The following is a 25,387-nucleotide window of genomic DNA, read 5'->3' on the forward strand; positions in this document are numbered from 1 at the left end:
CAGGTTCCTGGTCAGTTTCATGGTAGATGCTCGAGGCGGCTCAATGCGAGGCAGCAGGCATAACGGTTTACGTGTCATCATACCTCCACGGACCTGTGCGGCTCCAACCCGCATCACCTGCCGCCTGGTGAAGCCGGCCAAGCTGACCAGCCCCCCTCCGCTGGTAGAGGGAGAGGGGCTGGCCAGCAGAATCATCTCCCTGGGGCCAGCCGGGATGCAGTTTCTGGGGTGAGGAAGCAACTGAACCTGGAAAATGTCAAGATTTTTAGTACATAATGGTCATTTGTTAATGTTTAATTCCATGTGTGATGTGTGACAGACCGGTGATAGTGGAAATCCCCCACTTTGCTGCTCTGGGTCGTGGTGACCGGGAGCTTGTGGTGCTGAGGAGCGAGAATGGCTCAGTCTGGAAAGAGCATCGCAATCGCTATGGAGACGAGGTGCTAGAAACGATCCTCAACGGGATGGATGAGGGTGAGAGTTTAAATGCTTTATCGCTCGCTGACATTCATACATTCCTCTGAATCCAACTGCTTTTCTTGGCAAGACCCACCCTGCGTAGCTGGTTGAGGCAGAGACAATTGGTTAAGGTTAGGCACTGACCTCGAGTAGTCAGGATAGTCCATTGGTCAGGACCTCAACAAATCAGGTTACCAATACCTCAATTAGCATGGACTCCTGGCCAATCCTGGTTTAACCCCCTCTTTTCTCCTCAGAATTAGAAAGTCAAGAGGAGCTTGTGAAGAAGCGAATCCGTCGCATCATCTCCACCGACTTCCCTCTTTACTTTGCTGTTGTATCGCGGGTCCAGCAAGAGAGCGACCTGATTGGACCAGAAGGGGGTTCGCTGACAAGTAAACTGGTGCCATTGGTCCAGGCCACGTTTCCTGAGACGGCAGTCACCAAACGAGTTCGCCTGGGACTGCAGGTGAGATGGGACGATGAGGAGAAGGAAGGAGAAGAAAGACAGAATCGTTAATGCCTGTGTTGCCTGACAAAAAGCATGTTCAATGTACTTTGATTGATTCTGGAATGACCCGAGCATATCAGCACAATTTATTTTTCTTTTGTCTGTTTATTTTCATTTTTAAAGGACCTTTTTATTTCACTTAGTGCATGCACTTGACACCTTTATACAACTATGGACTGCTCATTTAGTGCTAATATGTTATTGTTTGTTTTATCTTGATGTCTTTCTCACTAATGTATTTACATCACTGGCAAACCCTGTATTTACTATATTAACTCATTCAATTGGTCTTTAAGTACACTAAGTTAAACACTGCTTAATAGGAATTATTCTGCATTCTTGCACAATAACCAGGAAAGACTGTGGTTTTGGTATCATGGACGTCTGGAAAATGTGGTAATCTTCTTTTTTGATGAATTGGAGTGTTGTCCTGCATAAAAAGGGGTGACAGTTAAGCACCTGATCTTCAAACCTTTTAACCTTAATCACCTTATGTTTGTTCAAGCTTTTAACCCCCTTTTGTGTGTACGGCTACACCTTTCATCAAACATTCACACCAAAGACAAGAGAAACTTTTTAGCTGACTATACCAGGCTCAATTATCCAGTAAAAAAATAAAACACTTTCATAAGCATCCACTTATGATTTAGTCCTCACTGTATAATGTCCTGCCTAAATATCCTGTTTAAAAATGAAACATCAAATCAAGGAATTAATGATACCGTTTCATTTAGCTGTAAGATCAAAATCAGAACATTTGGGTGTGGTCTTTTTTTATATGGTTAAATTGCAAATTACAATACAAAGATTACAACAGGAGATCCTGGGTTCAAATCCCAGCAGCGCTTATCTCAGGAGATTGGAGACTTTAATGTTGTGCTTTTGTAGTTGTGGAAAAGAAAGGACCTTCAAAATGTGAAATTGGCATTTACAGAGGCCTGTTTAATCCATTGGATTTATTTTGGCCACAATAATACCAATCTCAGTTTCCAAATGGTTGCAAAACAAAAAGTACAATAAATGACATCTTTTCTTCCTTCATAATTATTTGCAGTGGATATGTTTGTTATATAAATGTGCACCATTTTCTCAGAAATGCTGACTTGGGATTTCAAGGCTATATTTGCATGTGATTTCATTTTGACACTTTTTTTTTAATATACACATATCTGTTTTCCAGTGTATGGATTGTATTAACACCATTTCAATTCTAATTGTAAATCATTTATGAATGTGTAGGCCAGCAATTTATTAATCTTGATTATCAGATGGAAACGTGTAATTCTAATGTCAGAGTATGTTTCAGTAAACCAAAATGAAGGGTAGATACAGTATGAAAGGACCTTGTGCTGCGTGTTTTGGTTCAGCAGCTGTTCTTCAGACGCATGAATGAATTTATGATAAGCTAAATATGTCTTGTAACCTCTAAAATGAAAATAGTGAATGTAACTGAATGTACACAAAATAGGATATGGATATCATTTTTTATTAACATATTTTTAGGAACATATCTATTTATCGCAAATGTTGCTGTAGTAATCATGTCATGAATGGCTTTGTGAAAAACCACAGTGCCTTTTTTCTTTTTGTAATAATGATTGTAAAAGCTTCATGTTAACACACATTGTTACATTTTTAAATAAAGTTATTAAGTCCTACCAGTTTTGTGCTGCAATTGTCTTTTCAAATGTGTTATTTAAACCATGAGCTATTTTATTTACTATGGACTTCTCTCTCCCTTTCTCTTCACTTTTAATTTTTCCCTATTTGGTTGTCCTTTCTTTTACCCTTTTTCCTCATCCAATGCCCCATCATCCATCTTCCATTGTCTCATTCTACCTGCAATCCTGCAATCCTTTTTGTATCTCCATTGCCTGTTCATACGTTTCTCTCATTTGTCTAATTATCCTTTTTTCTACCATATCATCACACCTGTGTCCGTGTTACGTACCCTCTCTCTCTCCATCATTTACTTTTAACCTTAGGCTCAGCCAGTCCCAGATGAGCTTGTTGCAAAGCTGCTGGGTAACCAGGCAAACTTTAGCCCCGTGGTCACTGTGGAGCCTCGGCGGCGCAAATTTCACCGGCCCATCGGCCTGCGTATGCCCCTGCCTCCCTCCTGGAGAGACAGCCCCCGAGACTCTGGGGAGGGCGACACTACCAGTCTGCGTCTGCTTTGCTCTGTCATAGGTACTGCTACTGGGAGTTGTGTGGGTGGTGAGTAAGTGTTTGTGCGTTTGTGTCGACTGGAGCAGTACTTCTATGACGAGGATGAAAGATGTCAGTGCCATAGTTGGATGTAAAACGTATTTATTCTTATATTGTAAAAATTCTGTCACTGTGATACTTCTTTATGATCTCGTCTAAAGCCAGATTAACTAGTTTGCCCTTTCTCATCTTTTATTATTTCCAGGCGGTACAGCCCCAGCCCAATGGGAAGACATTACTGGCACCACCAAGCTTGTGTATGCTAAAGACAGTGCCAGTTTCACAACCAATGTTTCAGCACGGTAAGCTCACTTTGCAACATGTACATATACGACGTCATACTATTAAGTTTATTGTACGATTTAACCATCTAACATCAGTATAGCAAGCAGCTAGACTGATTTATGTTCAATACTGTGATTACATGTTATTGCTTCCTCTCAGATTCTGGCTCGCAGACTGTCCTCGTACAGCTGAGGCCGTCTCCTTTGCCAACCTGCTCTACAGAGAGCTGTCAGCTGTACCCTACATGGCCAAGTTTGTGGTGTTTGCAAAGATGAATGAGCTGCGTGAGGGCCGGCTGCGCTGCTACTGCATGACCGATGATAAGATGGATAAAACCCTGGAACAGCATGAGAACTTCACAGAGGTGGCTCGCAGCAGAGACATAGAGGTCAGTCAGAGACAAGGGCAGTGCATCTTACTAATGTAGTAAAATTCTAGTGCAGCGTTGGCTAATGCCTGTGTCTTATCTTGCAGGTGATGGAGGGAATGCCGCTTCACCTAGAGTGTTCAGGGAATCTGTTACCCGTGAGGAAGGCCACCCAGCAGCCTCGCTGCTTCAGCTTCCAGGCCTTCAGAGATAACCGACTTCCTGTCTCTGTTAAGGTATTACCGTTGGTCTTTCTCTTACAGATATTTCTTCAGTTTTATTTTATTTTTCAAACACTTGTTACTGCACCAGCTCTGTCTCCAACCTACATATGTATGTGTCTTCATTGCTGCCCTTGTGTCTGTGTGTTTAAGGTGAGAGACAGTAGTAAAGACCACACTGGATTTCTGTCTTTCCTACGCAAGTCCACCAAATATGAGGACAGCCAACATGTGCTCTGTAACCTCAACATCACCATGCCTCCATGTATAAAGGTAAAGCTCTCGAAGCTACATGACACATGTAGTGTATTTCATTATAGTCATTTACCCTGATATGGCAGACTTAAGTGTTGTTTGCTTGCGACTGGCAGATTGCTGGGAGTGAAGACCGCAGACGAACTCTGACCCCGCTGGCTTTGAGAGAAAGATACAGCGCCCTAAATGAACCTGCTATGGGTATGAGGCTCTCACTCTCCCACTTGTAAATCATTGTAGCTGCTTATTGTCTTGTGATGGTATAGTAATATAAGGCACAGTGTGATAGCAATTCAGTGTTTTCCCCCATTTTACTTCATCTACAGTTGTATTCCATATACAGCATCAATAAGCATTGCAGTGCAGGGATAATCTTTACATTTAACAGGATCAGATGTTTAATATCAGTTTTCTTCTGGTTTGTGCAGCATCAATGAGTGCCATGGAGAGGACGGAGCTGAAGATGGCTGTGATTGCAGAACAGTTGGGACTGAGCTGGGCTGGTGAGTGAACAAGAATATACTGAATCTGTTTTTATTTGTTGTGAACCATCCGTGTTTACCTTATGTCTGACAAGCTTGCTTAGCTCTCTGCTGATTAAGGTCGAGCATGGCAACAAGCCAATGAAACTAATTATTTTGTGTTTTCCTGCCAAGAGCCATAGCTGTTTGTTCTGCTACGTTTGGACAGAGCTGTGAAGCAGAGCCTCATTTCAGGAGTGTGTCCACTCTAATAGCATGAAACAGGTGAAATTATGTGAATATCCCCTTCACTTCCGTGATCTTCGCCTTCTCATTTTCTACACAGAGTTGGCACGTGAGCTTCAGCTCAGTGTGGATGACATCAATAAGATCCGTGTGGAGAATCCTAACTCGCTGCTGGAGCAGAGCTCTGCGCTGCTCAACCTGTGGGCCACCCGAGAGGGCAAGAGGGCCAAGAGTGAGTAAAAGAGATCTGAGATTGCTGTGGATTTCTTTCATCCCCTCATGTCTTTATTTACATCTCTTTAACCCAATTAAAGTCAGATTGTTGTTGTAATGGTTTTGCTGTTTGTCCTGGGAACCCCCTTCCCCTCCTTCTCTTTTTCCTTGTCTGCTTGTGTCTCTCCTTCACACGTCTTCTCTGCAGTGGAGAGCTTGTACGCAGCTCTGAAAAGTATTGACCGTATGGACATAGTCAACATGTTGGAGGGCCAGCCACCTCAGCCGGCCAGACAAGGCGCCCGCGATTTCACCCGCCGTCGAAGCGATAGAGACAACGACTCCCCTGGTATGACCAATGGTAAGTTCCCTACCCAAACTCGCACAATGCAGCCCTTTCCCCATGTCCCTTTTGCCTTGACCCTGAGCCCTCTTTCCAATAAACATTCCTACTCGCTCTGTAAAATCTGCTGAAGGCAAAGTGAAGTGTGTTTCCCTCTGAATTCTTTCTGTTGTTCCCATATCTTTATTGTTTATTCCGCCGTGATGCTGTTGTGTATGAAAGGTGCCACAAACGTCAAACCTTTGCAGGATTTTACCCAGGCAACATGCAGAGGGACTCAGGACACTCCTACTGTGCAACAACCTGTGTAGTGCTTTTGGTTACACGTTCATTTCTCTGTGTATTCATTCAATGTAATGGGAAGTAAAGTGAAGTATACAAAAAAAGTATGATTTAAATGATGAATCATTAGTTTTCAAGCATCCCATTACTGAATAGCCTTCGAGCAAAACACTCCACATAGATATGAGTAAAGTATCCCATCATCAATTGGACTAATTTTATTAGTTATTATTGTTGTCATTGTTTTTATTTGTGTTCTCATGTCAAATAATTAGATTAGTTCATATTTGACTACATTAAAAGTTTTCCGCCCATTAAATATTTCGAGGGACTACATTTTAGAGTGATATTTTGTCTATAAAACAACATATCGTCATACATGATCAGTCCTCGTAGATCATACTATAAGTATAACCTAGCTTAACTGACTTCCTTACTAATTGTCAGTCCTCAGTCTTTTACTCCTTTTCCTCATGGTTTCCTTCACACATGCATACCCTACATCTTATTGACTCCATTTTCACCTCTGGACTGGTGAGCTCCCCATCTTACTGGACTGGCTTCTCCTCTGTATCCAGTGCAGACGATGAGTCAGTCTGACAGATGACAGGTCCTATTCTGTGAAAACTGGAGCAATACTCAGAGATGTAACAATGCATAGAGATACGACCATGAGGGTCAAAGGGTGAAAAGGGAGATGTTCAGATCACAGCTGCAGTGAATCTGATAACCATATATCTGTCTTGTCTGTCTATCTGTCTGGCTACCTGCCTCCCAAAGGCCGTTCCTGCTTTGACGTTCTGCATAAAAACGTGGTGGCACTTTGAATACCTGAATATTGTGTCTTCTGCAGCGGCGGGTTTCCAAAGGATTATGATTTACTATCCAGATTAAGTACGTTCTAAAGGCACAGTGACCAAGAGGTGGACCAGAACTGACTTTTTTGGCAGTAAATAAATAAAATGAGTAAATAAACCAAATGGGCAGTTAAACTGAAACTAACCATCAGGCCTCATCTTTAAAATTAATATTGCGGTAGACAGTGAAGGACAATATACATACATTTATTTTTCAATTTCCTTGTGCATTAGATTTATTTATTAATTCCAAATAGTTCCTTGTTCACAGATTAATTTATGTTATAGTTTGACATTTTCAGAAATATGCACATTTGCTGTCTTGCAAGACGATCGATACCACTGTCATGTCTGTAAAGTAAATATAGCTACTGCTCCCGCTAGCAGCTGGTTAGCTTAGTTTAGCATTATGACTGTAAACAGGCAGAAGCAGCTTGCCTGTATCTGTCCAGTCTAGCTGTTTTTATACTGGAGAGTCAGGGGGTTTCCTGGCAAGTCACTGTGTTCATCTGTGTACTTAAGAGGTGCTGTTTTAACTTTTGATGGAGCCAGGCTAGCTGTTTTCAGTCTTTATGCTAAGCTAAGCTAAGCGGCTGCTAGCAGTAGCTTCATATTTACTGTATAAATATGAGAGTTGCTTCTCAACTAAGCTTCTGCAGCAAAAGCAAATTAGCCTTTTCCTTTACGCCAGGTTCAGTCCACTAATTATCATTATTGTTGAAATAGTCTTTTACAAAACAAGCTGGCAGAATATTCCCATAAAGTAGAGGAATCAGTTGTACTGCAGGCTTCACTCTATCTCTTTCTGTCGCTACCTGTCTTCCCCTCTTTTTGTCAGAACAATGTCTGTAGGATTGTACTTATGCGTCTTCCTTCATAGTGCCAGTGCACCTCTATTGTAGGTCAGCACATTTCCAAGGTTTGCTCAGATCCTTTCTAGGTTAGGAGAGATAGTAAATACAGTAGACCATGATCGATAGAACCTCTTGTTTGAGACATTTGTAAGAGGAAATTTAAATTCTCTCTGCCTGTGGCTGCATGGGGACTAGTTTGAGTCTCTTTAGGGCTAATGTTGAATGTCCTTTTGGGAGCCCTGTTTTCATTCCCTGTGAATCTGTCCCTCTCTCTGTGTTTCTCTGGACATGTCATCTGCAGCCTAGCCGTCCTACTCTTCCTCCTTCTCACTCCTCTCCGAATTCTGACCTCATGCCAACTTCATGTTGACCTCTGACCCACATCTTTATCTTTTATCTATTTTTTATTTTTATTTTTGCGACTAGTCGTGCATTTTCTTTTTTTTTGTGCTCTTGAAAACCCCACCTTTTTACGTGTCCGCTCTGTGACCGATACCCCTCACACAGACTATGTTCTCAGCACCCACTGGGAGGGGGGAGGTGACCCTCGCTCTCTCTCGCTGTTTCTGTCTGTGACCATCACCCTATTTTATATTCCTCTTCCTCTCTTGCTGCTCTTCTTTTCTCTTTTTCCCATCCCTTCTTTCCCTGCCCTCCTGCCTGTCTGCATGTGCATGAGGCTGACTATCATCGCTCATCTCCCCCTGTGTTTGCATGGAGACACTGAGATGAGGGGCAGGAGTAGCACTGGCTAGTTGGAGATGACGACTCAAACGCTGCATTGGCCCTTAATGCTGCTTAACCAACAGACGTCTTCTTGCATGGCATGCATACTGAGAATGGATCTACAGTCTGTCTCTTCCTCCTCTGTGATCTGTCCCAAGGGGGGTAAAAAAGGCCACAAACCTTTTTTTGTGAACTGTGACTTGCGTCTGCTCTGTTCATGTATGAATGTTGTGGTTGTTTTGTATGTCACTGATTCTATGTAGACTGTCCGTCTTATTTAATGTAAATATATATTGTAATGTCTTTGTGAGTGTTGTACGAGGGTCAATTTGATATTGTACCTTGTAATTCTGCGTATTGTTTAATGTATGTGTGAGTGTATCAGTGTGAGCGTCTTTATGTGATTTTTAAGTTGTATATCGTAAGTGTGTTGTGTCCTCCATATACATTTGAACAGTGTATCAGTGTTTATGATGGGCAAAGTTAGTATATTTCCTTTACACGTATTTTATGTGATCTTCACTGCTTTGTTTTTCTGTATTTGTGTCTTTTCCAATCAGCGGGGCTAAGCAATCATTTTAATATTTCACTTCCACATTCCTTTTATGTTTTTATTTTCTCTTTCTTTCACCATCAAAGCCTTATCTTTTAAGATGAAGAGAGAGGGCTGAGAAATAATTTCATTATATAATTTATGGCAAACAACACACTCTCATGGTGTAGTTTGTGTAGTGCCACAAAAAAATTACTCATAAAACAATAAGCGAGTTCAGGTCTTGCTATTGTACATTTCATAAACACACAGACTTCCACCATATTTTCAATACACACCTGATCCTGCACCTCATTTACTTGCAAGATAAATGTGTGCAAGTACTTACTTCAAAACAGACTTTGTCTTCTACATTATATAGAGAATATAAAGGCTTATTTGAAGAAACACGTTGATTTCAGTTAAATTAAGAGCTTGTTATTAGATTTGAATGCTATTATTAAACCTACAAATGTTTTTGCTGCAGCTTATAGTACTCTGATTTGTTAATACAGCATTTGAAAGGAAGTCAAAGGACCCCTAAATTCGAGTTGAAACTCTTAACTCAGTAGGACAAAAAGATATTTCATCAACAATGGATGTCAAATACTTTTTTAGACTCTTTTAACTTCATAAGACAAAGCAAATATATATATATATATATATATATATATATATATATATATATATATATATATATATATATATATATATATATATGTATGATTGCTATTTTCTATAAACAACCAACAGCAGCTGAGAGAAAAAGCAGAAAGTAGGACAGGTCCTTCTGGCCGCTCGGTGTCACAAATATATCCTGCACTCTCAGCAGTACTCAACAGCAGCACTGCCAACCATGAATCAAGTTACGTCCTGCAGCTCTGCACAGCTTCCTCATCAATATACAGGATACACACACACCGTCTCTCTCTCTCTCTCTCTCTCTCTCTCTCTCTCTCTCTCTCTCTCTCATGTAGAAGGTGAACCGCCTCCTCTTCTTGCTCTTATCTACATACTGTATGCCCTGCATTACATCTCCTATTTCATCCTCTGGGGAATGTACTTTGTGATAACAAGTGACAGTCATAGAACCACTCACACTTTGTTTTACCTACATTGCCATTCATTGATGGTTTTACATAAACCATTCACCTAATTTCCATGGTAGTTGTTCATCTAGTAATTAATTCTGAATGATCAAGATGGATACAAGGCACATGATATGTACAGTAAAAGTGCATTCTTTGCAATGTAATTGTCTTTCTTTTTGTGTAATATAAAGTAATTATCTCAATTAAAAAAACATTCCTGCTGCCATGACATTGTGCTCTATCATGCCAGGTCTGCCTTTACAAAAATATATTGTTACAAAGGGTTTTCAAGACAGTTGAAGGAGTGACCTGAGTCCACAGCACATTAACATTGTGCAGTTTCACTCACTTATATAATTGCACGTAAAATATTCATTCAAATCTATGTTGGAGACAGCAACCATGTGACTTTCACAACAGGAGGAAAAACCAAGTCTACTGTATATGTGTTTGCATAAATATCAGCAGTACTATATGTTTATATTGCTGTCTTATATTGACTGCATTATAATAAATATATGTGTCAATGAGAAAGCAAGCCGCTGTGTGCAATGAGTGTGTGTTTGTGTGCGCGTGTGTGCGCACTTGTGTGTGAGGAGAGAATGAGATTGCCTGCGTGCATGCTATCCAGCCTGACAATGATATTAACCTGCCTGTTTTTTGAGTGGGTTTGAATGCATGCATATCTGAGTGTGAGTGTTTGCGTGTGATGGTATGAGACGGAGAGAGAGCGAGTGTGTTTATGGCATGTGTATGTGTGACAAAGTGTGTGTCCCTGCTGGACAGGTGTGTGTCCCAGCCCCCAGGTTGGGGGCAGAGGCAGTAATTCCTGTCCGTCTCCCTGCAGGTGGCAGCCGGCAGAGCAGCATCAGTCACTGCTGGGTCCAAACCAAAGTGTCAGTCTCTCAGTCCGTCCGGCTGTGTCTGCTGCTGCTGCTGCTGCTGCTCTCACAGTCAGCGCTGATCGAGCTTGACAAACCCTCTTCTAAAAGCTGCCCTTGCTCTCTTGTCTTAAGCTCCTTGCACCTTTATTCTATCTCCTATTGTCTTGGCCCTCCCCTCTCTCCTTCCCCACTCCTTTCCCATTTGTCCCTTCAGCCTCCTCTACTTCCCCCCTCCCACCCCTCCTAGATGCCCAGCTCCTGGGCAGGGGCACTTACCCCCTCCCTGGGTCCCGGTGCTGTGGGGGTGAGGTGGGGAGCGAGGCGGGGGGCCGGGTGTCAGTGTGCCTCTCTCTGTCTCGCTCCAGGTTATGGGCTCGCGCAGGAAGAGCTTCTCTCACCGGCCTCCATGCAGTACAGCCTGCCCTCCCCGCTGGGCGCTGAGCCTTATTGGCAGGAAGTCTCCAGTCTGGACTGTGCACCCATTGCCACCACAGAAGAAGACACCCTCATGGAGATGTCTGATGTGCAGGTGTGGCCCTCAGGCAACAGCCCGTCCCTGGTACCTGTGGAGGACTCCTCGCTTGAGTGCAGCAATGCTGACGATTCAGAAGGTCTTCTGGGGCTGCCGTATGGAAGTCTGGGTCGACCGGCTAGTCAGGCTAGCGCAGCCAGCGGAGGGGGTGGGGTGCTGAGTGGCTCCATTGAGCTTCCCGAAGACGATTCAGAGATGGGCGTTGACTCACTCAGCACTGCCACGCCAGCCTCGCTTGGGGGTACCATCGCTGGGATCAATCTTAATGGGCTGAACAATTGTCAGAGGTCACGTGCAAGTTCGGAGGTATCAGCAGTCATCAGTACGACTGGTGGAGATGGAGCTGGAGGAGGAGGAAGAGGAGGAGGAGGGACGGGCTCAGAGGAAGGGCTTTCTCTTGTTGCAGGACAGCAAAGGGTGTATGCTCGGCTGAGTGAGTCCCCTGGTCTGAGCTGCGTTGCAGACCGGAATGGAGACAGGTGAGTCAGACCATGCCTTCCCCTCAGGTGACAAAGTCACAATCACACCAACAAAACAATAGCTATGTTCTAACATCTCCTTAATCTGTATTGCATGTCAGTGGATGTCACTGGTGAACTGGAGTTTGTTTTCTTAGGGGAATGATGAGTTGTTTTACTTTCCTTGGAGTAAGCATGTACAATGTGTGTACCACCTCTGTATTGATCTGTTCTCTTCTTCAGGTCAGGTAATGGTGGAAACGGAGGGGGTGGAGGCTCTTTCCTTTCCTACCTGCAGGAGCAGACAGGCCCAGGGTGGATCCCTGTTACTGACCCGACACAGGCCTGGGTGGGCAGTCAACCTAAACCCAGGCAGGCCATGGACACCATGATATCCTCCGTATGTAACGCTGTGGATGGAGACCAGTCCCGCGTGTCCCAGGAGGCCCTGCTTCAGCCTGTGAGGGACATGGGGCACTCAGAGATTTTACGGGGGCACTTCAGAGGAACCCAGCCATTTGAGAAGGGTTTGGGCTTCCCGCACAGGGTACCAGACCTGAGGGCCTGGGACGATGTGCGCCTGAAGGGCCAGGTGAGTGTGTCGTTCCTCCCATGCAAAATAGGAGGGGTGTTTGGCCTTTATGACAAGGAATCAGTTGTTAGATATTACACGTTATAAAGTGAAACATGTTGCATAGGCTTTAACTGTTGTGATGCAAGATTTAAAAGATCTGTTTTAGATTATTCATGATAGATCCTAGAAACATACAGCAAACATACACACACACACACACACACACACACACACACACACACACACACACACACACACACACACACACACACACACACACACACACACACACACACTCTAGGGCCTAAGATGGGCACAAACAGTCCGGCCAGATATAGCAAGCATTCTCACTGTCCCGCTCATGTTACATGACCCCCTACCCCACCAGGATCATTTGTACGTGTTAACTTTCTAGCACAACACCACTACATCGCACTGTAAGGGACAATCTCAGCTATGAAACTGTAAGGGAACAGAAATATACAGATGCTTTTAGGGCCTTTGTGAGCTTGATTTTGTATGTGGTTCACATAGTTTGGCTCAGTCACACTTTAGCTTGTAGCATTAGGATGGACTGTGTTGCAGTGCTGCACAATTGTGACTGCATAGAGATACATTTTGCTGTAATGTTTCTACTAGGTTGTGTGGATGTGAAAACAGTTTGCAGGTAAAATCATTGAAGAAAGTCAGGGGACAGGTTTCTTAGTGGTCTTACCACAGCGTACAGAGTCACACTGGTATTTAAAGCCCACAGATCACGTGGAAAGAGAGAGTGGTGGGAATAGAAGCCTCCCAAGGTTGCTTTTGCTTGGCATTGATGTCATTGAGAGGGTACCCCTGAGCTGTCAGTGGGAAGGAGAAGGAATAGAGACCTGAGGAAAGGGCCTACTGCCCCGGCTAAAGGAGGACGGACATGAACTGAAAGACAAAGAAACAAACTGCAACTAAACCAGTAACATAAGGCAGCTGTTGCCTTTTTCCGTCAGCTGAGAGAGGCGCTGCATTGGAAACAGGAGCCACTGAAGGCTGAGGGAGCTTATTATCGTGTGGTACTGTGTTGATTTGCTGGGGTGATGTGGGCCCTGGTGACAGAACTCCTCTTCAGCTTCGTGCTGCTGGCTTTCCTGGTCATCAGCTGTCAGAATGTCCTCCACATAGCCAGCGGCTCCATACGGTCCGTGCTCACCTACATACACGTTCAGCTGGATCACGAACTCGGTGAGGTCGACGGAGTGGCTGATGAAGAGGAGAACGTCACCACCAGAGTGGTCCGCCGCAGAGTCATCCTCAAGGTACAGACAGAGGGACAGAGGATAGTCGAGCAGAAATTTGAAGACAGGATTAACAGGCAGGAAAGAGATCGAGAAAATAGTGTTTGGTTAAAGGGTGAAGGAAGCAGTATGTTTAGAGTGATACTGGATATGTCTGTGTTGATATGGGTGAATGATCTGACAGGGTTGTGTGACAAAAGTGGCACTACAGTACAAATGAATTCATATTACAACCATTGGATTTTATTAGAATTGCCATCAAATTGCTCTGCAAATGTGGCTACATGTATCTTTTGCTGATATGGCTGTAAATAGATTGTCTTGGGCTTAACAAGTTGGACTCTAGTTCTATTAAAAAGCTTTATGGACTCGTCATCCTGAATCTTAGACTCTGTCAATGTGAGCATGTGTGTTGACACGTTTTATTCAGGTCTACACAGGCTGGACTGGTCCTAGTCCTCACTTCTCCGGCTGTCTTTGACTGTATAAATAGCTCTGTAGACAAGTTGCAAATTATTAGGGGCTATACAGCATTGTCATGACCCTCATCAACTGTAATTATAAATGTCGCTAAGGAACTTGGAGAGTCCCAACTGTTGGATTCATGCTTCCACAAACAACCGTCTAACCCCTCACATAAGTGTTGGTCATCTGCTTCTCCGTCTTTCCAATAAGTGGAGGGGTTTATGGCGTGCAATTAATTACACTGCAGTGGCAGCTATTTTACCATGCATCAGGGCCATAATGTACTCTTGAGTTTACTATCTTGTTTTCTGTCCACAGGGCGATGAAGTTGAAGATCTTTCTGGGGAGCATGTAAGCGAGGAACAGTTTACTGATGAACATGGAAACATCGTCACAAAAAAGGTCAGCCACTGTAAGATGTTTTTAAACTGTCTTCTTAAACTGGGGAACAGTGGTTGTTTTCACTTATGACAGTGTTATTACTGATTCAGCATCTCTCCACAGAATAATTACTACACTAATAACCATTATGAAGTTATTCACATAAGACATTATGCTATGGATACACTGAATGTCCCCCCAAAAGATATTTTTTTATATTATTTATTTTATATTTCACCAACTCTGTCTTTTCACTGCCTTATTCCCACCCTCCTTTGTACATGTGTGTACGTAATAGATTGTGCGTAAGGTTGTGCGCAGAGGGAAGGGTTCAGGTGAGGAGGGTGTTCAGGAGGTGAGCCTGGAGGGTTCTCTGCAGGATGCCAACGAGCTGGAGGTTGATGCTGAGCAGTTCATGAGCTACGCCATCCTGGGCCGGGACAGCAGCAAGGTGGGCTTCTGATCTGCAGACAGCTGACCATCTGATCAGGGCCTGTTTGAATAAAATCCATGTAGCAGCTAGTTTATAGTGAACATGGGACTCTGTGCTGCAGTGAGCTTGCAAGTGTCATCTCATGGTGGTTTTTCTGGGCATATCCCTGCAGTCCTTGAGCAGCTAAACCTGCAAGAGCTTCAGTACGACAGGCTGAGAACACAGTTTGTGTGTGTGCCCTCATTATCTTAGAAGCAATAGCCCTGTTTTATTGTGTCAGTCCTAAATCACAAGTGAAGACGGAGTGCAATGCTTTGTTGGTTAATTGGTTGATTGCTGACCTTCTGTTACATTAATCTCCAATCTTCTGCATGCAGGAGGAACGAATGAGTCCACTTTGCTCTGGGGCTGTTAATACTTACAGTTCATCGGCCTATTCAGAGTCTCATCATTTGAGTCATCACTAAGCCGCACCTACACTTATCATTGTGTGTTTCTTGCATTTTAATGACTGAATGAATTGATTGTGGCTCCTTGTGTGTGGCTATATTTCCATGCTGTCCCCATCAGTTATCTCAATAGCTGACTCTTGTCTTTTCTGGCTTGATTAAAGTTGATAGTCCTTCAACTGTGACTGTGTTCTGTATCACTCAAACCTACAAGACTCTGAATCAGAGATGGGTCAAATAATATTTACTATATTTTACCTGCAGGAAATAGCAGGGGATTGAGGTTTAATACGTTGAGACACTTCAGAATATTAGGGTGTCACTTTGTGTATTGTCTTATGTGTCAAATCCCATCCATCTTAATATCAGGAAATCTAAAATATTTTTGCAAATATTATTTGACCTCGGTGTACTCTGAATCCGAAAGACTGTCAATGCTTCTGATGCCCTCTTATCTTCAACTGTCTTTCCAACTGCCACCCATCTTTTCTGTCCTGTTTATGCATAATTTCTTTCTCTCTCCCCCCACCCCTTCCTCTTCCTTCACTTATTTGTTTCTCACATTTCATCCCATATTTGTTGTTTTTCCTGTTTTTCTGTCCTTTCTTTCCTCGTGGCACTATTTCCTTCCTCTGTTGTTCCATTTCTGTTTCCATTCCTCATCTTTTTCTTCCATCCCCGTCTACCTTTTATTTCACTCTCCCTTACTAATGTTCCCTCAACCTCTTGTTCGGCTCCTGTTTTCCCACCTCTTCTCAATCCTCGCACCTCTTCTGCTGCCAACCCCTTCCCCCCTGATGTAGCCCGATACTGTGGATGTGAAGAAAGGTGCTCAGATAGTGAAATGTGCCAGTCTGCGGAGAGTTAAGCAGTGAGGCAGGCTGAGTGCTGCGTCCCTGCAGGTACGGGACTGACCCACAGCGCCTCGTCTGACCAGTGGGCTAAACCATTTAATCCAGTCTCTCTGGATTAAATGCATCTGAATGTACCTTTAATTCAATACTAATGACATGTAATGTAATGCTGGCACAGAAAATTGAAACTTCACTTTAACAAATTAAAAAATTCTGTCATTTAGTAAAACAATACAATAAAAGTCTTACAAAAATGGGTTGCATTCAATGAAAATATTTGTTTTAAGTCTGTTCTAATATAGAATTGATTTCGATATTCAGAGTTTGATACCAATCATTTTGTTTTCACATATCTATTTCTTCCAGTTTTACAATATGAACAATATAAATTGCTTGCCTTCTGCTAAATGCTTTGCCATGTTAACTTCAGATGTATGGAGTTATATTTGTGAGTAATAGCAAACATGCAACTAAATGCATTGGGCACAGAATCCATTTTGGTTTGCTTAAATTAAATCATTCCTTGCGTAATAACAATTTTTCTACAATATGTAAATAATATACTTGCAAAAAATATGTTTCTGTGCACTAAATATATTCCATACAGATGGACAACGCTAATGCAAATAGATCATTATTGTTTTGCTTTAAGTTACGTCAGTTCAATTGATTTCTTCATGCATGTTGTGACTAGCTGGAAAAAGGGTTGGCACAGTGTGCACTCGGCAAAACAACCAACTAAAAAGGATCTTGTAAAGTGATAGCTCTCAAGGTCAAAGCTGTAAGGCCAGTTGTCCTGTGTATTGCTATCTGGAGCCACTGCTGTGTGTGTGTGTGTGTGTGTGTGTGTGTGTGTGTGTGTGTGTGTGTGTGTGTGTGTGTGTGTGTGTGTGTGTGTGTGTGTGTGCGTGTGTGTGCGTATGTGCATGTGTGACTTGCCCATTGAACGTAAAGCCCATGACATTCCTGAGATTACTCATATTTCAAGCGACGTACTACTACATTTTAAACCACTTTTGCCAACCATTTTTGCTTAAACGCTTCCGCAGAACTATGTGCTGTTTTATTGTTTGAGTGTTGCAACGACTGATCAGAATAAGAGAAGGGTTTAGGTGATTACATAAGCTTTAATTGTAGGGAAAGATGTCAAATTAACATATTTGCATTGACTTACTGCCGCTTGCATGTCACCTGCTCCGTAGATTGCTGATGAGTTGTGGCTAAATCAGCATGTTTCCGTCTCTCCACAGAGTTCTCCACAGGATTCAACCCCTTCACCGAAAACATCCTACATGGACACATGACCAGCAGCAGCTGAAAGAAGGAAGAACACATAAAAAGGCAGTCAGACCGAAATGAACGGCAACGCCATGACATCCATAGAGGCTATGCCCACTATCAGCACGCACCGGAGGAGAAGGATACGGATTTACTTGTAGTTTTTATTACCTTTTTTTTTTTAAAGAAACCGTGGAAAAAAAAATATCTACTACTACGCTAGAAGCATGATTTCATATAAAACACAAACACAAACAAAAAAAACTAGCAACCAAAACGTGCTTCCTGTTATCTGTATCAGCATGAGTGACTGCTGCCGCATGGCCTGTCTTTAACTACGAAAACTGAGGGAATATAAGGGTGGGTCAATGGGTGGGGAGGGATGGGGAAGACACACTAGTGCTGTATGGGACAGGCATGCAATGTACTGTAAGTACTGGCCCGTTTCCCAAACCAACAGCAAAAAGTGTGTCAGTCTAACTTAAGAAAAAGGGGAGACTAAAATAGTGAGAAATACATAATCTCTAGGCAACAGGTTACTCTCCCTCCTCTCTGCCACACTCTTCCAGATAAGAGCATCACAAACTAGTTTTAAACCTGTCCCAGTGCTCTCAAAGTTCAGTCAAGCTACAATTATCACCCAAGGATATCAGTGTTGTACATAATATCGTATGCACTAAAACGCTCTACGTGACTGTGTGTTGTTTATGTTATAAGTTCCCTATGCCATGCCACTGATGCTGCTGTTTCAGGTACATACGAATCCCCTCTTGTTTTTCTTGTTTGGTTCGTTCGGTCTGAACCTATATATTATTCTATAGATCTGTGTTGGTAGAACATGCAATTGTTGTGTCGCTCTGCCTGTTTTTAAATGTCGCATTTTTGTGTGTAATGTTGTTTGTTTCTTTGTGCTTCTCATGTGCTTTCAGCTTTTGCTTTCGCCATGTCAAACTGTAGAGGGAAGACATAGTCTAAGTCATTTAGAGTACTGTGGGTATTTGAGCTTTGGGAGGGAGGTTTCTGCAGTGAACCTGCCTCCCTGACCTTCCCTCAGAGTGGTTTGCATTGTGGAGAGGGTAACAAAGAGATACATGATGATCATGAGAGATTAACCTACTCTACCATCCCACTCCTCCGCCTTTTCTTGTCCCCACTGTGCCGTATATCCTTGTGAGGTTTCTGTTAATCAGATGTCTATCTGCGCCAAAAACCCAATGCCCTCACCTTCAATCTTGCCCTTATCGCCCTACCTCCTGCTTCTCACCCCCTCCTCACCCCGCCAGTCAGCCTCTCAGAGTAGATGTAGCAGTCCTGTCCACCTCCAGCAGGGGGCAGGATCTCACCGTCAGCTCGTAGCAGCGTCTGTTTGACCTCATAGTGCAGTATATGACACCACCCCACATAAGGTGCAGTTATAGACCGTCTCACCACCACCAGAAGATGTCACTTGATGAGAGTGCAGTAACTGAAATGCTGGAAATAATGTAGCACAGGTATGAAAAGATGAAGAGTCAGCTGGAGAAAGGAAAGTGTCGTGCCGAGGGTTGAGGACGTGTTGAGCTTTGATGTTTGTCTCCTTGGCAATTGTTTGGAGTGTAGCAAAGACAGTCAGTCACCGAACACTGTGATGAGAAACTGTAATACTGACCCGCAACTGTGAGCCTGACCCTTCCTGAAGCCTGTATCTTGTTTCACTCCTTTCTTTCGTGTTTTGTCTTGATTTGTCATGATTTACTGTCTTAACTGTACTTCAGAAGAAGCAATAATTGCTTACAAAAGGAAAGGATTGTTTGTGTGAATGTGCTTGTGAGCGAAAGAGAGAGAGAGAGAGAGGGAGAGAGAGAGAGAGAGAGAGAGAGAGAGAGAGGATTTTAGAACCATCGTTCATATTCTTCCTCAGCTCGGGCTTTCAATCTGTTAATCACAGCTTGAAGCTACTCCTCACTTCACTCAGAAATGATGTCAGTACATTACTACCCCACATTTCAACACTTTGCCTTGTATGAAAAAAAAAAAAAGATATTAAGTTTTACACCAAGATTGGGCAAATAGTGGTATGCACTCGTACCAGCCATCCCATCTGCAAAGTGCCCAGTGTCTGTTTGTGTTACTCATCAGGGAATGTAGGTGTGTGTTCAGTCTAGGTTTAAAAGCTCAACAGCATTCATTTGCATCTTGAAAGAAATCCTAGAGTGTGTGTGTGCGTGTGCATGTGTGTGTGTGGTATTTTAATATCACATAGTCAGTCGTGGATATTGTCAACGCTGTGATAATATCACAGGAAGTAATATTGCAAATGGACAAAGCTCAGATTCTAACTCTAATTCAAATATTTAAATAAGTTGATTTAACTCAAGTGTGCCATCTCACACAATATCAATTATCTCCATGCATTTATTTCAAACATTATGTTAGACGTTGAATGCTTTATTGTAAAGAAGTATGTCAGTCACAAGAACGCAATAATCACCCATCAATATGTGTTGGTTTTAGTATGGCTTCACAGCCAGAGATGATGAATGTAAAGTCTTGGTGTACTACAAGTCTTGTTCTAAAGTAGTCATCGGTGTTGGCTCTGTTCTTTAGTAGATCATAGAGCGTTCACTCTGTTGTATCAACTAGTTATCTGCTGTTGATTATCAACACACATGACCAACATAAATAGAAATGGAGAAATTCAAAGAGAGAACATTTGAACAAGTATCCTTTCATCAGATATTATTTCTACTTAATTATATTTTTAATAACCACACAAAGTTGGATGTCAAAAAAAGATTACACAGCAGTGTAATTGTGTACTACCCCTTATGTCATAGCACACGGTTTGCTCTCTAAGGGCTCATAATGACAGTATGCTTGGGTTGGTTTCTGAAGCAGGGGCTGTTTATAAATCCACTGCTGATGTCAGGGGTGGAGTCTGGTGAAAAGACATGAAGAAGGAGCACTTTGAAGTGAGAAGGAATTATTGTGGGGAGGCTTAGTGGCTCCGACGGCTAGTCTTTCAAGATGACAAGCATTTTTCCTCAACACAACCCTAATCTATTTCTGCCCCCTCTACCAAATATTAGACTGAGCCAATTTTAAGGCGTCCACATGGTGACAGTTTGAACGCGGTTTGAAAGGAGGAGTCCAACTAAGTGCAAACTGAGGGAGGAGTGGTTACATCACAAATATGAACAATGGAAAGCTCTGCACTGTGGGACCACTGAAATGATGCCATGCACCAAGTTCATGCAAAAATATATTAACTGTTGCAAAAACTAGAGAACACATGTATATTCCTTTAGAATGGATTGAAGACATTATTAACGCAATAGCATATTACTCAATACTAAGGAATGCAACTGCGCACATGCACAGAAAATGTTTTTAACATAAAAGGCTATATATATAAATATATGTATGTATATATATATATATATATATATATATATATATATATATATATATGAAATATAAGAAAATATATATATATATTTACTTAGAATGCTATGCACCCTTACTTGTCAACTGGGATTCTAGTTATGTTATGGATGTACTTTTAGCATCATACAGCTGTAGCTACCAAGAGACTGTTGAGTTCTGGGTAATGCCTGCAACCTTGGGATAAAATAGGGGTCTTGTGGGTATTTTAACCTGTTTTATTTGCTTTTTTTTATTGTTATGGAGAGTCAAACATGAATTTAAAATATACATGTAAAAGCCTTTTAATCCAATCAAATCCGAGGACATCTATTGACAATTTACTCTGTACACCAGCTCAACATTTACAAAATTAATAAAGAAATGAAATGTCTTTGTGTATAGTGTGTATACTTTTGTGTGAGACACTTGCACGTGAATCACGTGCACCCAACTGCTGATGATCATTCCATAGTTTCGAACAAACCAAGTATTATAAACACGCTGAATTGCCTTGGGCCTCGTCATGTCCATACTGCTGTTATGAAAAGTATTACATCTTATTTGACTTTCACTAAAGTACTGAATGTTTAACACAATTGTCTCTTTGAAATTCTGCAAACGCAAACATATAAATAGATAATAAGTGCACCAGTGGCTTTATCCTGTTTGAATGTAATTTTTTTTGTTTTTTAAATAATTCAACAATCTAAGATGTTATATCCTTTGAATAAATTCAAACTTGCAAAACCAGGAGCTATTGCTCGTGTGTGCCACCGGTTAAGGTTCTAATTAACCTGATAGTAGTTTATCTAGCAAGATCAGAAGAAGTTTATATGACGACATGGAGCTATTAAGCACAGACACTGTATGCCAGTAGGGGGCGCTGTAGGTGTATTTTATCAGCCTCCAGTCGGGAGTGTTCCCTGCAGCCTGTCTGCGTGTTGTTTTGTGTGCATGAAGAGGGTGAGTGGTATCAGAGAAACGTGCTCAGGTCCTTTTAAAGACGAAACCTGGACACTTTGTGTGCGAGGCTGCATGTTCTAATGTGACGAATCTAGTTACTACATTTCATCATTTGCACTTATGAAAAAGAGGTATTTATTTGTATTTATTTTAAAGTAGACATATATCGGCTGGCCAAACAGGCGCGGTGTGGCTTTGTTGTTTTGTAAAACCAAGGCTTTGTACCTGTTTCATACTATTTAGTCAGACAGTTTTAGTGTAATACAGTTTAGACAAGATGTCCACTGACTGCCAGAAGACCACTGCCAAGGCCATCCCGTCGACCAGGAGGGTGACCATTAACGATGCGGCGCACATGCCCCTGGACTACTCCACGACTCCCGGGGGCACCCTGTTCAGCACGACCCCGGGTGGTGCGTACAGTTGTTCTTTATACATATATCGACCATTGTGTGCCGACGAGACTTGCCGTCACCCGCTGTTATAAACGCTTTAGCCTCTTTACTAAACGGCTGCATTGTCCGTGAGTGCAGGAAACTCTTGCGTCAACTCCACGAGGTCGGTTGCTGTCAAAATGACACTGTGCAGAGCCAGCTGCTAGCTCTGCTTAAGCTAGCTGCTAACGCTAGCTAGCTAAAGGAGACACAGAGGAATAAATACGGACTCTGAGGGAAGCCGGGGATTGTGGTCCTCGGCAGGAGGGTGATATAAACTCATATGTCACTGCTTTCTCGTTAACTAAGACGTGTTTACGGTGTCGTTTGTGGGTTTTGTCAGCTGATCTTTGACCGTTAGCGACACCCATCTGTCCTCTGCTGCTAGTGAAGCGTGGGTTGCTCGTACGTCACCGATACCCAAAGCTGTGATTGGTGCTTGCTTTCCACTGGAAGCCTGTGGTCCGTGTTCAGTCTGACGTTTCATTGCATCTGTTGTGCGTCAAATCGGGATAGACAACAATACTCTTAACAGTAATACTTTGCCATCTTCGGATTGGTTCCCATTGGTCATGTGGTGTCATTAGCGCCTCCCTCTCAGGTTGTGTGCTTGTGTTATGTATGAATGCACAACTGATGTACAAACCCAGTAACACCCAACAATTGATCCAATTGAAGCTTTATTGATTTTGGGATGCATTTTAGTTCACATTTTACCAGTGCTAGTACTGGAAATACATTAAATATGAACAAGGTTTGATTTATCCAAATTGTTGGTACAATATATGGGCAGTGTTGGAGGAAATTGTGTATGTAATCAAAGAGTTATACACAGGCTGTGTGACTGTTTACCCAAAGAGTTTTGGCAGGAGTTAAGCCTGTCTGGTCACTGTGACCTGGCGCGTTCTGCAGGTATCCGTGATGCCAGTAGCATCTGATCGTTGCATGATGGTTAACAGGATAAGGGTTTACGGGGTCACAATAACAACTGTTTCCACGAACTGGGGGTAGGGTGAGCCGCCAATCACATTGCCGAAAACGTTAGTTAGTAAGTGATCAGGCATTGGTTAGGTTGATAGGAGGGCCGTTGGTTCTGGCACCATCAGAAGGGAGGGTTATGATGACGTGCAATTGAGTGAGTATGACTAGGTGTTTGTGAAAACATCGTCAGTTGGGGTTTGCAGAACGAGGAAGAATCTATACTCTTTTATTCTGTTGCAAGCTGAAAATATTAAAGAATACATATGCCCCGTTTGTCCTTTTATTATATTGATCAGATTTGAGTGTCTAGTATAAACTGGCAGTACTTACACTTCAGTCAGAAGATTTATAGGTGGTTAGATTGAATGGAAATAAACAGACGGGACCATTACATTTAAGTAGTCTTAACAATACGGCAATATAGCTGTTGCAACGGTGGCATGGGCATATCAGCAGAGCGATGATGAGAAGTGTCAAGGTGAAATTGAATGCACACACCTGCATTTATATTATGGATGGATGACTGAGCCATTAATGCATGTGTGAGCTGAGTCAGTGCTCCATGTCCAATAGTCATCATTCTCTTTTCCTTCCTCTTCACACTCAAGGTACCAGGATCATCTACGACCGAAAGTTCCTGCTGGGGTGTCGCAGCTCTCCGGTGGCCAAGACTCCTCCACGGGGTCTCCCCAAAATTCCAGGGGTGACCAGTCCTTCTTCCAAGGACACCGATGAGAAGGCCCATAATGGAGAACTACCAAACAAGAACATCACTGCACCTGATAGCAGCACCACCGGTTTGTTCACACATCAGACAAACATCACAGGGAAGCCTCTGCATATGGAGGGAGGGATTCAGAGCTATATTCAAATGCATATTCGTATAGCCAAGGCAAACAGCACTGATGGATCCTCTACCTCAGTTATGTCACGTGTATTACTATCTCACACAGCTGCCATTATGTATTTCATGGATAATGGCTTGAGGTTTGAACACAACATACAAGGATGTTGTTTGCGGCATTTCATTCCACTTTATTGTTCGTCCTGAGATTGCGCCCCTTTTGGCTGATTTCTGTTAAGTGTATTTTTTATTCAACCAATCAGTAGCTTAGTGTGTATGATTACTCATTACTTACAATTTAAATATGATATGCAACTGAAATGTAAAAAAAACATGGATTTGCTTTATAAAATGTCTTCTTTTTTTTGTTCAGGCGATGACTCGCAGTTTGAAATGGACATCTAGGTGGTTCTAGAGCGAGGGTCAAGATGTCAGACTTACCAACACGATGCTGTGAAGAGAGGCTGAGGAACGCCTTCTTATTTCCCATCATCCATTCCATGAAGCCCGGGGTTCGCCTTCATTATCTCCAGTGTCTTAAAGTCTGTCTTTATCAATCTCAATTGCTTGCTATCAGCAGAACAAATCTGTAATGATTTTTCTTTCTGTCTGCCTCAAGGCTTAAAGCTGATTTACGTGTCACAAAATGTGCCTTCCTAACATGGCTGTATGTTTAAAACACTGAGAACTAAACACCACAAAGCCTCAGCCATAAGAACTGAGATAAGTTAATGGAAATGAAGATCAACAGGGAAAAGGAATAATTGTAATTTGTGGCCTTTATAACAATTCCACAAGGGTTTTTTGACCTTGATGTGCTTTTATTTCAACACATTTCCTGACATCCCTCTTCAGCTGTTGCCTTTAAATTTTCAAGATACTGTAAAAGGTGTTTACCGTGATCTCCAAAACGAGTTATTCACCTAAAGTGTCATGCACAGAATGTAAAACATCATTTTGTTGATGACTTTTTTTTTTTTACAGATTTTCACACTGTTTGTAGGGTGACAAAGCATTAAAGCAAACACCATAAAATCAAACACTTTTTTTGTCATGCGTTTGATATCTTGTACTGTCATGTCAGTGAATTGTATTTTTGTGATAATATATTCACAGGCTTACTGGTCTGAATACACATTTCTCTTCAAACTGCAAGAGCAAAAAAGCCGCTGGTTATTTTGTGATATATATATATATATATATATATATATATATATATATATATATATATATAATGAAAAGAATAGATTTAAAGACCACAATGAGTTAT

The 25,387-nt window shown here is 42.2% G+C and overlaps 2 protein-coding genes across 5 annotated transcripts in view; both read left to right on the plus strand.

Annotated features, from left to right (window-relative positions):
• The window catches only part of ank1a (ankyrin 1, erythrocytic a), a gene marked incomplete at its 5' end in the record, with an annotated part of 76,985 nt that extends 60,530 nt beyond the window's left edge, over window positions 1-16,455 (plus strand). For 3 of the 4 annotated variants that reach the window (XM_079221961.1, XM_079221962.1, XM_079221963.1), the window contains 17 exons: window positions 4-228; window positions 320-474; window positions 717-928; window positions 2,956-3,160; window positions 3,384-3,480; window positions 3,623-3,851; window positions 3,938-4,066; window positions 4,205-4,324; window positions 4,423-4,507; window positions 4,735-4,809; window positions 5,114-5,245; window positions 5,435-5,587; window positions 11,161-11,806; window positions 12,029-12,377; window positions 14,414-14,497; window positions 14,775-14,927; window positions 16,162-16,455. In XM_079221961.1, the coding sequence (XP_079078087.1) occupies window positions 4-228; window positions 320-474; window positions 717-928; window positions 2,956-3,160; window positions 3,384-3,480; window positions 3,623-3,851; window positions 3,938-4,066; window positions 4,205-4,324; window positions 4,423-4,507; window positions 4,735-4,809; window positions 5,114-5,245; window positions 5,435-5,587; window positions 11,161-11,806; window positions 12,029-12,377; window positions 14,414-14,497; window positions 14,775-14,927; window positions 16,162-16,233 (3,121 nt within the window). In that variant the 3' untranslated portion in view covers window positions 16,234-16,455. The remainder of the gene's footprint in view (window positions 1-3; window positions 229-319; window positions 475-716; window positions 929-2,955; window positions 3,161-3,383; window positions 3,481-3,622; window positions 3,852-3,937; window positions 4,067-4,204; window positions 4,325-4,422; window positions 4,508-4,734; window positions 4,810-5,113; window positions 5,246-5,434; window positions 5,588-11,160; window positions 11,807-12,028; window positions 12,378-14,413; window positions 14,498-14,774; window positions 14,928-16,161) is intronic. The other variant, XM_079221964.1, reaches the window with a different exon arrangement.
• A 5,406-nt stretch (window positions 16,456-21,861) lies between these two features.
• On the plus strand, window positions 21,862-25,144 carry LOC306740399 (eukaryotic translation initiation factor 4E-binding protein 1-like). The gene is made up of 3 exons (XM_079222540.1): window positions 21,862-22,271; window positions 23,882-24,070; window positions 24,491-25,144. The coding sequence occupies exons 1-3, from the start codon at window positions 22,136-22,138 to the stop codon at window positions 24,520-24,522; spliced, it is 357 nt and encodes a 118-aa protein (XP_079078666.1). The 5' UTR covers window positions 21,862-22,135; the 3' UTR covers window positions 24,523-25,144.
• Window positions 25,145-25,387: the final 243 nt, after the last annotated feature.

Source organism: Taurulus bubalis, assembly GCF_910589615.1.
Source record: "Taurulus bubalis genome assembly, chromosome: 8".
NCBI classification, from domain to species: domain Eukaryota; kingdom Metazoa; phylum Chordata; class Actinopteri; order Perciformes; family Cottidae; genus Taurulus; species Taurulus bubalis.

Excerpts from the sequence above, each read along its gene's own strand:
- LOC306740399 (XM_079222540.1), top strand. The coding sequence starts at position 22,136 with ATGTCCACTGACTGCCAGAAGACCACTGCCAAGGCCATCCCGTCGACC. Across the intron at positions 22,272-23,881 it reads GTTCAGCACGACCCCGGGTG|GTACCAGGATCATCTACGAC; the intron begins GTGCGTACAGTT and ends TTCACACTCAAG. Across the intron at positions 24,071-24,490 it reads ACCTGATAGCAGCACCACCG|GCGATGACTCGCAGTTTGAA; the intron begins GTTTGTTCACAC and ends TTTTTTGTTCAG.